At 46.4% G+C, this 12,117-nt stretch overlaps 1 protein-coding gene across 1 annotated transcript in view; it reads right to left on the minus strand.

Moving 5' to 3' along the window:
- Positions 1–2,706: 2,706 nt before the first annotated feature.
- Positions 2,707–12,117, minus strand: part of LOC121422280 (leucine-rich repeat-containing protein 45-like) — a 50,301-nt gene continuing 40,890 nt past the window's right edge. The window contains exon 12 of the mRNA XM_041617212.1: positions 2,707–4,057. Coding sequence (XP_041473146.1) covers positions 3,861–4,057 — 197 coding nt within the window. The 3' untranslated portion in view covers positions 2,707–3,860. The remainder of the gene's footprint in view (positions 4,058–12,117) is intronic.

The following is a 12,117-nucleotide window of genomic DNA, read 5'->3' on the forward strand; positions in this document are numbered from 1 at the left end:
TTGGAAAACTACATCTCTCCATGGACTTAGGAGTCCATTTATTCTCTAGCATTTATTTATATTTCCTTTCAAGATTACTTTATTACAGCCATTTATTACAACCATTTATTTAGAAGATGGAGAATTTGACATATGTGTTGGTCTTGGCGATAAATGCAGCATATATTTTTCTTTTTCACATTATCCTCATATTATATTTTCTTTATTTTTAAAGGATTTTTAGGAGATAGAGAAGGACGAAGTGCTATAAATGCCCATATTTTTTTCAAATTATCCTTAGATGTATTTTTTTATCCTTACAGTAAAAAGAAGATTCCATCCTGAGGTAGACAGTGAAACGGTTTTAAATTCAGCAGGAGACATAGTCAAATGCACACTTGAGAAAGCTGTAGTTGACTCCAAATTCAACATCCCAGTTGGATACGCTTTTTATCTGTTTTTATTTAATCAGAAGATACCAAGACTGATGATACTGCACAGCATTCAACCACACAACCTAAGAACCGTGAAGCAAAATTGCCCAAGTCGAAGACCAAGAAAAAAAAGGTACTTTTTCCTTAAATGTTGGAAAACTACATCTCTCCATGGACTTAGGAGTCCATTTATTCTCTAGCATATATCTATATTTCCTTTCAAGATTACTTTATTACAGCCATTTATTACAACCATTTATTTAGAAGATGGAGAATTTGACATATGTGTTGGTCTTGGCGATAAATGCAGCATATATTTTTCTTTTTCACATTATCCTCATATTATTTTTTCTTTATTTTTAATGCATTTTTAGGAGATAGAGAAGGACGAAGTGCTATAAATGCCGATGATGTTTTTTTTCAAATTATCCTTAGATGTATTTTTTTATCCTTACAGTAAAAAGAACAAGATTCCATCCTGAGGTAGACAGTGAAACGGTTTTAAATTCAGCAGGAGACATAGTGAAATGCACACTTGAGAAAGCTGTAGTTGACTCCAAATTCAACATCCCAGTTGGATACAGTGGTGAGGTTGTCAATCTCGCAGAAAGGATTTTGAAAGAGGCAACACTAGAGAAGTTTACTGACTTTTGTTATGATTTACTAAAAGACATACTGGACACCATTGAGGCAGGACAAGGTGCACTCAATTCTCAAGCAGGGCTAGAGCAGATTTGGGCTGCTTTTCACAAATTGCGTACAAGTAAAGAGGTGAAAGGGAAATGGGAGTCGATACTCACGTTGTTGGGTGTCGGAGGAAAGGCAACAGTAAAAAACTTACTTCAAAATCTTGATAACTCGTTCATAGCTCGCTTTAACTTGTGTAAAGGTCACTGCAACTCGTACTAAGCTCTGTCTGACTCCTTTCGCGCTCGGTTCACTCGCACAGCGAGCGTAGTGAATTTGATGTTGATTCTTTTGTCACTCAAGCAAAGTCCAGAAAAAAATCTAAATTTCACGCGAACTACAGTTAGAGCTTGCGCAGCTCGTGTATGACTCACAACTCCAAATCGCCAAAGTGGAAACCTTGCTTTAGTTAGTAATGGTTATCGAATATAACAAAGAGTTTTCAGTCGTTACAAAATTATGATTTCAATAATTGGTTAACAGTACTGGTCCTTTATATCTTGTAAACACAATTGCTCATTACACACCTGCTCGTAATCTACGTTCCCTGAATGAAACCACCAAACTTGTTATTTTGAGAACAAACCTCTCCATAGCAGAGGACCTTTTTCAGTCTAGCTGGATCTAGACTTTTGAATACACTCCCCTCTTCCATCCCAACAACACCGACCATATCATCTTTCAAACGACAACTCAAGTCATATCTTTTTCCAAATATCTAGTTTTCTATTTCCATTTATTTAATATGTATTTGTTTTCATGATTGACTTGAGGTTTTCAGTGAGTGGTGAAGTTAGAAGAGAAAAAGGTTGCATCATTATACATGGAGTTTCCAACAACAGAGCCAATGTCAAGAAAGCATTACTCGATGCCATGGCTGAAAAGAAGACATCTCGTTGGGTTTCTTGCTTTGCACACAATCTGAATCTGACAGTGGAACATACAGCAAACACGCATAAATTTCCTGAGGCGGCCTCAGTGGAAAACATACAACGTTAACATGACGTTTTCTGCGAGTGGTGCAGAGAAGTTGGAAGAGGGAAGGGTTGCATCATCATACATGGAGTTTCCGACAACAGAGCCAATGTCAAGAAAGCAATACTCGATGACATGGCTGAAAAGAAGACATTTGGATGCACACTATCTGAATCTAACAGTGCAACATGCAGTAAAGACACAAATTTCTTGAGGCAGCCTCAGCGGAAAACATACAACGTTAACATGAGGTTTTCTGCGAGTGGTGCAGAGAAGTTGGAAGAGGGAAGGGATGCATCATCGTATATGGAGTTTCCGACAACAGAGCCAATGACAAGAAAGCAATACTCGATGACATGGCTGAAAAGAAGACATTTGGATGCACACTATCTGAATCTAACAGTGCAACATGCAGTGAAGATGCAACGGAACGTATTGCTGAAAATATCTGAAAATCTAATAAGAGAAGTAAACTGTATGCATAGGCGGCAGAAGCTGGGGGGACGGGTAGGGGACAGGTGGGGGGGGGCAACCCCCCCCTAAATTTCTTGATGTTAATTTTCTTTTTTTTTGCTTGTCAAATAAATTTTGGTGGTCCCCCTCTAAATTTTGTGGCTTCTGCCGTCAATGACTGTATGTAGCTTATAACAGCAGCTTTTCAAAATCATCAGGAGACATAGGTCCACTTGGATGTGGTCACCATGGTAACTAATAAAGTATTGTTGATACATAGGCTCTTATTCTTGTACATGTTGTGTTGTCATGGCGCACACGCTTCTCCCAAGTGTCTACTTTGAAACCATCTAGAGTTGATTGTACACATATTGATGAATTGACATTGAAATTGTTCCATCTGTGCATTATCCATCATTGGTATGAAGAGGATGAGTAAATTGGGAATCAATCCCCATCCTCTACAACAATGAACAATTACATTTTGAGTTTGAAATGTCATACAAAATCCAAGGTTATCTTTACAGCTACAATAAATAATACTTAAATAACTTGATAAAAACTTATTCTTACAAATATATTTAACTGCTTTGCCATCCCACTTGTGCCATCTTCTTGTAGCAACTGAAGTGGGTTGGGTGGAATGAATATGCAGCAAAAACACAGCGACCTGGATGGAAGGTTTGCTAACAATACTGTTCAAACATTGGTTTCATACTTTGCGATGAACGAATACCACCAACACTAAAAAGTGCAGTCTCATTTATGCACTTTCTTGATGGATACTGCCAAAAATAACAAGGCAAAAGCGATTCTGTGTCTCGCCCACTTATGAAAGGGAGCTGCCAGAATTGGAGTCATGAAGAGGTACGAATTCTACTTCTCATTCGAAGCGACAAAGAAATTGACAGGCAGATGAATGGGAAATGTAGCGATACACCTGCCCTGGAGAAGATCTCTTGTCCACTGAATGAGCATGGGCACAACAGAAGTGCCAGCTCCCGCGCCCAGGAAACACAACCCCGTCGGAGGGGCGTGTGCAGTTGCCATGACGATTATGGCAACTTTGGTTCAAAAGAGACTTTCGCTTGTGGAGTTATGTGTCATTAGGTTTGTGACAGACGGACGACGGACGACATTTGGATCCCTAAGTCTCGCCTTCACCTCTGGTGGGCAAGATAATAAACAGGGAATATCCGTCAATAGGCAGCTATCCACAGACTGCTAGTACTCAATATCTTCCAACTTAGGAGAAAAAAACATGTAAAAAAATATCTCATATAACATAATCTATGGACCTCACTGACAATCTTCGTTGTAGTCCCATCTATGCTATCTCCTGGGGGTGACTGCCGGTGAGCGGGGTGCATTGAGATAGCTTGAGATAGCAGACTGGAGTGCGCTAGCCCGATGGTTCTCCTCCTCTTGGTAGCGTGCGATGTCCATGTCTCGGACTCTCAGCTGCTCCTGTAAGGAATCTACCTCCTCCTGTTTGCTCCCTAACTCTGATCTATGCCTCCTGCTTTGATCTGTAAAGAAATGAAAAAAAAATACCTTACATTGCTACAGGGTAGGAATTAATTTTTTTTTTTAGGGGCTACTTTTTTTTTTCATTGGGGCTACCACTGAATATCTTTGGGCTATTTTCAAATTCATGGGGCTACTTTTTTATCGCATATCAGCAATTACCTTTTGACATTACAAGACTCACTGTGACGCCTAACAGCTCAGAACATTTTTTTTTTGCTCCCGGTGGTGGGGGAAAGCCCTACAGGCCTTACAATAATCAACAGTGATCCCACAGTCGCCTTCAGCTTCACACACTTCAGATTTGAGCCAATCGAGGCCCCAAGACTTTATAAGCTTATTCAAACATTTAAGAAATCAGATTTAAATGTTTGAGTGTGTTTTGACACCCTCACTCCACATCCCATTTACAACCACACACACATATGGGCTTATTTATTTTTCATCTTTAAGAACCATGAACAATGAACCCCCCCAAAAAAAAATCTAAATAAAATCAATGAATAAAACAAACCTAAAGAAGAGAGGGAGAGATGGAGAAAGAGAGAATTCAGATCAAACATGAAAATACTTACCTGATTTTCTTATTTACGAGATAACTCATACATCTACTTGATTTGCTAGTTCAGCCTTCTGGACTGCCATACCCGAATAGAACTCCCAAGGATTTAAAAAGCGCGCGCGCGCCCTCTCCCGTTCAGGCTTACTACCCATGAACACCGCGCAATTAGCGTCCATCTTCCTCAACTTTTGCAAGCCCATACGTTGAAACATGTTGCTACGCAAGGCGGAGGGTCGGTGGGAGGGTATCAAGTAGATGTATGAGTTATCTCGTAAATAAGAAAATCAGGTAAGTATTTTCATGATTTACTTCAATAACTCCATACATCTACTTGATTTGCTAGACCAGCACGGACTCAACCCGTAGGGAGGCATGTTTTCAAATGTAAGCCCGAAAAATTAAACACCAAAGGAAACACGAAAATTAGGGAGAGGGGGAAAAAGCCGCAGCTGCTTTAAGCGCCGAAGCAGCAAATCTCGCCTCACTGGACGGAATGTCCTTCAAGTAGAACGAAGTGAAGGAGTTAGATGAGCGCCAAAAGGCGGCTCTCGAGATGTCCTCGAGGGGAATGCCCTGGAAAAGGGCCCATGACGAACTAATGCCCCTAGTGTCATGGGCCTTAGGTCTGGTTGTATCCGATAACAAAGCACCCGCGCCCGCTGAGTTGATGGCCTCAACAATCCATCTAGAGATGGTGTCGCGGGATGCCGCTGAGAAGGGTTCACGTGAAATTACGAATAATTGATCTGAACTCCTAGACGATTTGGTGCGATCCAAGTACCACTTCAACGCCCTCACGGGACACCACAATCTATCCTCTGAAATAGATGAAAAACTAGACAGAGGGGCCAGGAAGATTTCAACTGAACCAGACGACATAGTTTGATTCTTTGCGATGAACGAGGGGGTCGGAATTAACCTAACACCCCGTCTCTCCCAGCGAATGTGTCCCGGGGAAACACACAGGGCATGGAGAGAACTTCGCCTTTGGCCCGAAGCGATAGCCATTAAAAACGCTGTTTTGATGGCTAAGTTATGGAGAGAAGCCTCCGCTAGGGGCTCAAAGGGCGGTTTTGCAAGGGCCCTAAGGACTGCAGGCAAACTCCACGACGGGGCTAAAGATTTGACTGGTGGCCGCTTCACAAAAAAGGATTTTAATAAATCCGTAATGACTGACGAGTTAGATACAGAAGAACCATCCGCGAAACCGCGGTGCGTCGCTGCAATCGCGGACCGATAGCCCCTGATAGTTGCGATCGCTTTGCCTTTATCAAAAAGGTCAACCAGAAAATCTGCGATCGACGCAATCGAAGCAGAGCGAGGATCGAGTGAGCGTTGATTGCACCACTCTGAAAAGATGCCAAGTCTGGAGTTGTATAAGCCCAACGTGGAAGCACGCCTGCTTTCCGAGACAAACTTGGCTGCCCGAGCCGACAGACCTAGGGCCCGGGCATCCTCCCCGAGAGCGGCCATGCAGTCAAGTGTAGTGACTCCGGCCGCGGATGCCTGATTCCCGAGAGGGGCTGGGAAACTAGCTGACTTGTCGGAGGTAGAGTGAGAGGATCCCCCACTAATAATTCCAGTAGTTGGGGGAACCACGCCCTTCCCGGCCAGTTGGGTGCTATGAGAAGTACCCACGCCCTGTCCGCCTTCACCTTCCGGAGGACCTGCGGGATCAGGGAGAAAGGCGGGAAGGCATAGCACCTCTGACGTCCCCAGTTCATTGAGAAAGCATCGAGATGTGACGCTTCCATCTCGTTTACTCGAGAGCCGAAGACTGGGAGCTTCCGATTCAGCGCTGTTGCGAACAGGTCGATGTCCAGCGGTCCCCAGCGGTGGAGAATCGACCTGAAGATCTCTGGGTTTAGTGCCCACTCGGAGGGGAGGCACCGCCCCCGAGAGAGGAAGTCGGCTATGAGATTGTCCCTGCCCGGTATGTACGAGGCGATCGGGACAATCTCCGTTGCACGACACCACTTCCAGAGACCCGCAGCCAACGCGTCGAGAGAATTCGACCGTGTGCCCCCTTGTCTGTTTATGTAGGCTGCCACAGACCTGTTGTCCGTGCGGACCAGCACTGTCCGCCCGATTAGCTTGTGCTGAAAGTGGCGAAGAGCGTTGGACACCGCTTGCATTTCCAACACATTGATGTGAGGGAGGGCGCCTGGATAAGCCCAATCTCCGGACACCATCTCCCCCTCGCAGTGGCCTCCCCAACCGGAGAGCGAGGCGTCGGTGGTCAATGAGGCTGACGGGAGGGGAGTCTGTAGTGGCTTTCCCTGAGCCACGAACGCTGGGCGAGTCCAGGGCGCTAAACTGCGACGGATAGCCAGTGGTAAGGGAATCCGAGAATGCAGTGAGTCTACTCCGGGGCTGTAGTAGCGGAGAAGGTGTCTTTGGAAGGGCCTCATATAGAGACGACAATCTTGCATTATGTCTACTAAGCTGGCCATATAGCCTAGTAACTGAAGCCAGACGCGGGCTCTCACGTGACTGCGCCCCCTTAGGGAGCGGGCGAGAGACGTGATCGACCGCACCCTCTCTGGGCTGGGCCGTGCGAGCTGGTTTGGTATATCTATCCTCGCGCCCAAATACGTGGGGACGCGGGAAGGAGTGAGCTCCGATTTCTCCCAGTTGATTATGAACCCGAGGTTCTGAGTCACCCGTAGTAGCAAGGAGAGGTGAGCTTGTAACTTTACCTCTGAGTCTGCGACAAGAAGCCAGTCGTCTAGATAGACGAAGAGTCGCAGGCCTTGGTTTCTCAAATAGGCTGCCACGGTGGTGACTATGCGTGTAAACACTCGGGGCGCCGGTCTTAGCCCGAAAGGGAGGGCCCGGAATCGGTAAGTCACGCCGTCGAATTGAAAACCCAGCAGGTCTCGTGAGGCTGGGTGGATGGGAATGTGGAAGTACGCGTCGCGTAAATCCAGGGACACTGCCAAGTCCGCCGCCTCCAGTGAGGGGAGGATCGTGGCTAACGTTTCCATCCGGAAATGTTCGGTCGGAATGAATGTATTGATTCTCTTCATGTTGAGAATCATTCTTAATTTGCCCGAGCGCTTGGGGATGACGAAGATCGGGGATAGACAAAGATTGGGGTTGTCTGTCACCCTCTCTATTGCGTCCTTCTCCACCAGTGCGGCGATTTCGGCCGCAATGTACTGATGGTGGAGGGTGGAGGAAGGCGGTGAGGCGATGCGAATCGCGCCGTGCGGGAAGGCTTCTGTTTCTATAAAGAAGCCGTCTCGCACGACGGATAAGATATATGCGTCTTCCGTGATTTCCTCCCAAGCCGGGAGGAAATGGCGGAGACGCCCGCCTACCTTGCCCAGCGCTCGGGGCAGCATGTCAAACCGACTGCTTCGGTTTGGGCGGCGCCTTCGAATTGGGTCGCCCCCCTCTTCCCCTGCCCCTGCCTCTGGCTTCTCGCTGGTCTCGAGAGACTTGGAAGTTACGAGGCGGCGGTGCTGGAGCCCGGCGTCTCCGGGCAGCAGCAGAGCGGGGGTGGGCTTGCGCCCTCGGAGCTGGAGGCTTCCTTGTCGTGGGAGCCGCCGGGCGCTTGGGTCTGAGCTCTTTAATAAGCTCTGACGCCTGCTTGCGACCGTCGACCTCCTCCTTGAGGAGGGAGGCCGCTGCGCCCCCGAAGAGGAACTTGTTGCTTTGGGGGATGCCTGGGAGGAAGTTAGCGATTTCCTTGGGCGGGATGCCGAGTTTGCTGAGCGCCTTCTCCCGCCGAGCATTGGTTACGAGGGACGCAGAAAAGGATAATTGCATCCATAAGTCGCCAATCAGAGAAAGTAACGCTTCATCTAAGGCGACCGCGTCACCGTCCGACACTCCCAACTCAGGCGATTGGGCTCTGAGAGCCATTAGGGCCCCGAGGTACGCCGTCAGGCGAAGGGCCGAGCGGGTTTGACGCTCATATGCTACCTCCTGTTTTTCCGACGAGTTGTGCTGGTTGGCGGAAAAACGGGTCCCCAATCTCGCCCCGATACGATCGAGTTCTGGTGAGAATGATTTGGGCAAGAAAAATGCTTCTTGGTCCTCCTGGACAAAGGTAAACTGTCTTCCATAAGACTTCTGCCCTTTGTTCTTAACCAGTGGGGAGCTGGCTAGAGCGGCAGCATTCTCAAAGGCCGACTTGAAGTCCTTAGTTAATCTAATGCCTTTCGACGCCTGAAGCGGCGGGGCAAAAAATAAGGACTCCCCTTCTTCATCGATACCCCCGCTCGGAGGGTAGATGTGGGGCAGATACTTCTCCAGTAGCGCCTGGGCGCTTACTGCGGAGTCGGCCGTGGGAGGGTTATCCTCGCCTTCGAGAGACTCCTCGTAAGGGGAGTCTCGCTCGTTCTGATCGGGGAGGATGTCATGACAAGTTTCCTCCCCTGGAGGGGCTCCTAAAGCCGCGGGGGCCATATGGCCTCTCGGTCGGTTCTCCGGGAGGCAAGGGCGTCCCGTATGCGTCGGGGTAGTGGACTCGAGAGATTCAACCGAATCGCTCGAGGATTCCCCGGGTGTCTGGTGGTTATCTCTCACTTGTCTCGCATGATGCTCGGAGGCACCAGCGGAGTGAGTAGAGGTCGAGGGTGGGGCGAACCCGCACCGCTCGAAGGCAGAATACAGCAGCGTGAATAGCTGTGACATCTGACCACCGACACAAGGGTCTGAAGGAGGAATGCCCCTGGCAGCAGGGCTGGCCGACCTCTCCTTAGACCTCTTCTTCTTCTTCTTTCTTGCGGGCTCCGCCGGCGTGGCCGGAGCAGAAGAAGGCACAAGAGGCGCGGGTGATCTCTTACGATTTGCCGCCCCTGGCAGGGCGGCCGCCAACAACGAAAAATCACCCGAATCTGACGGGGTCAGATTGTGGTCACAGTCTGATGTGTGACGCCTCTCGCGGTCAGGGGCTGGGCGATCTCTCCCGATGCTGTCAACGGAGGACGACTTATACGGCAGAGATCCTGACCTGTGCCGGGGGGAGAGAACCGCACTCTCCCCCCGGACTTCTGGTGACCCGGTAGCCGGTGGGTCGCATAGCCCTTTGGGTGCTGCGGCGGCAGGACCTAGTTTAGGCTTGGAAGCCTTGGCTACCACTTTTTTCTTTGTCCGAGACCGTGGCGCCACAGTCTCGGCCTTCCTACTCTTAGCATCCGACCGCAAGTTCGGAATGCTGAACGACGCACCCTCATACTCACCGCCGCCGGTGGAGGCGGTCGAATTCTGAACACTTGCAAGCGGGGCGATCCCCGTGGGGGACACCGGGTCCTCTGGGGCTGTGTTAGTCCCGCTCATCGGTGCCTCTCTCTACCCTGAAAAAAGAAAAGAACAAGAGTTTTCTTTTTTTTTTTTTTTTTTTTACCAAGATCTCGCTTGTGAGACCGGAGTGGTCTTACTCTCCTCCTATAAGAAGTTTGTTTGGGTAAACAGAACAATTCAAAAGGGGAAGGGTAGGGAGGTAGAAGAACCTAATAATAGTTTAGATATCTACCTGTAAGGTTCTTAGAACACCTGTATAGAATCGGATAAAAGGGATTGAGAACTTTTACGATAATTTCCAAGAGAAAAAACGTAACCTCCTGTGGAAAGGTAAAGAAAACAGAACAGGAGGAAGGGGGGAACGTCTCTAATAACGATTTCAAGAGGAGGAACGACACAGAAAAGAACCTCAAAGAAGAATCGTAGAGCCCGCCTGTCGAAATAAAAACTATAAGACTAGGAGGGGAGAGGGAATTGAAGGAAGAAACAATTCCGGGAGAGGTCAGAAACAAAAAGAATTTCTAACAAGAAGAAGACCCCACCTGCAAAAAAAAATTTTTTTTTTTTTTTTTGGGGGGGGGGGGGGGTTGAGAAGTCAATCAACCCAGACGAAATCGCTTAAGTCTAATTAAAAACTCCCTGTAGTGGAAAAGAGGGGGTTTTAAGTTCCGTCTGTGAATAAAATCTTAATCAAGAGAAATTATTCAGAGAAGAAAGGAACAAGAAAAGAACTTGAGGATCCGGCTGTGAATAAAAAATCAATCAAGAAATTTATTCAGAACAGGAAGGAAAGAATTGAGTTTAAGATCCGTCTGTGAAAAAATTATCAAACAAGAAATTTAATCCAAACAGAAAGGAAAAAGGAATTGAGTTAAGATCCACCTGTGAATAAAATATCGATCAAGAAATTTATTCAGAACAGAAGGAAAAGGGAATTGAAGAATTAATCAATCAATAATCAATTGAAATTCTTAATAATCAATTCCGGAAGAAAGGGAAAAAAACAGAGTCGTAAATCTCAACCTGTAAAGGGAATAACAAGAACACTCACTGCAACAAGTGTAGAGGTTGTCTAGAAAATAATTCAAGAGAACGGCACTAAAAACTACCACACTATGAACATGAAGAACAAGACCGTGGCAGGAGAAGGTTTGCTGCCACGTAGGCAGATTAAACCCGGTGCCTCGCGAACGCGCTAGCGAAGCGGCGCGACGAGGGGGGGGGGGTACGAAGGACCCACCGCCGAGGAACGTGTTTCAGCGTGAAGAACCCAAACGTTAGGAAAACAAAATAAGTGTCACAAAAAAACACGCTAAAAAGTCGCGCCGGGTGTAAATCCTGAACACAATCTAACACACAAATGGGGAGATTGAAATAAAAAGGGAGAATGCACAAAGATAAGCAAAAAGAGTAAACCAAAAATCAAAAAAGATTTGAAATTTGGGAGACTTATCTGAGCACGTCTGATCCGTAGGCTTGCCGAAAGCAAAAGAGGAAGATGGACGCTAATTGCGCGGTGTTCATGGGTAGTAAGCCTGAACGGGAGAGGGCGCGCGCGCGCTTTTTAAATCCTTGGGAGTTCTATTCGGGTATGGCAGTCCAGAAGGCTGAACTAGCAAATCAAGTAGATGTATGGAGTTATTGAAGTAAATTAATAAATTTAGAAAAAAAATAAAGTTTTTTTTCATGGTTAGAATCATGGGTGTGGGTGAGTGTTTGTGTGTGATTGTGACTATGAGGTGCACTTGGATTGCATATAAATTATGTTAAAGAAATGAAATAAATATCTTACTCAGTCTATTCAAATTCCAACACATAGCCACAGGTTATATGTACAGGTATTGTAGGTTCATGTACCTTAAGTTTTTCACAAGTTATTTTGAAAACGCAGATCTCCACAGAAAATGCCTTTCATTCTGGGAGAGTCTAAATTCGGTGAAAATGTATTCATTAATAACTTAAATATTAATCACGATGAAGAAATCATAAAGTGTTTTGACAGTTTTCAAAAATTAACATGAAATCTAAACTCTATCTGAAACAGAAAATCACCATCACTTAGGCCATTACTGATAGAATTCTCACCCAGAGCTCTGGCAGAGAACGTGAGCTCTAACTGGCTAGCTAACAACAGCATGCAAGTACCACACTCAAGCGCACGGCGTCCTATTTTTTTTTAGATTGAGCCTTGTTTGATGATTTATTGTCTGATATTTACCCCTCTTCAAGAAAGAAATTAAAAAGTTA

This window comes from Lytechinus variegatus, chromosome 10 (assembly GCF_018143015.1).
Source record: "Lytechinus variegatus isolate NC3 chromosome 10, Lvar_3.0, whole genome shotgun sequence".
NCBI classification, from domain to species: domain Eukaryota; kingdom Metazoa; phylum Echinodermata; class Echinoidea; order Temnopleuroida; family Toxopneustidae; genus Lytechinus; species Lytechinus variegatus.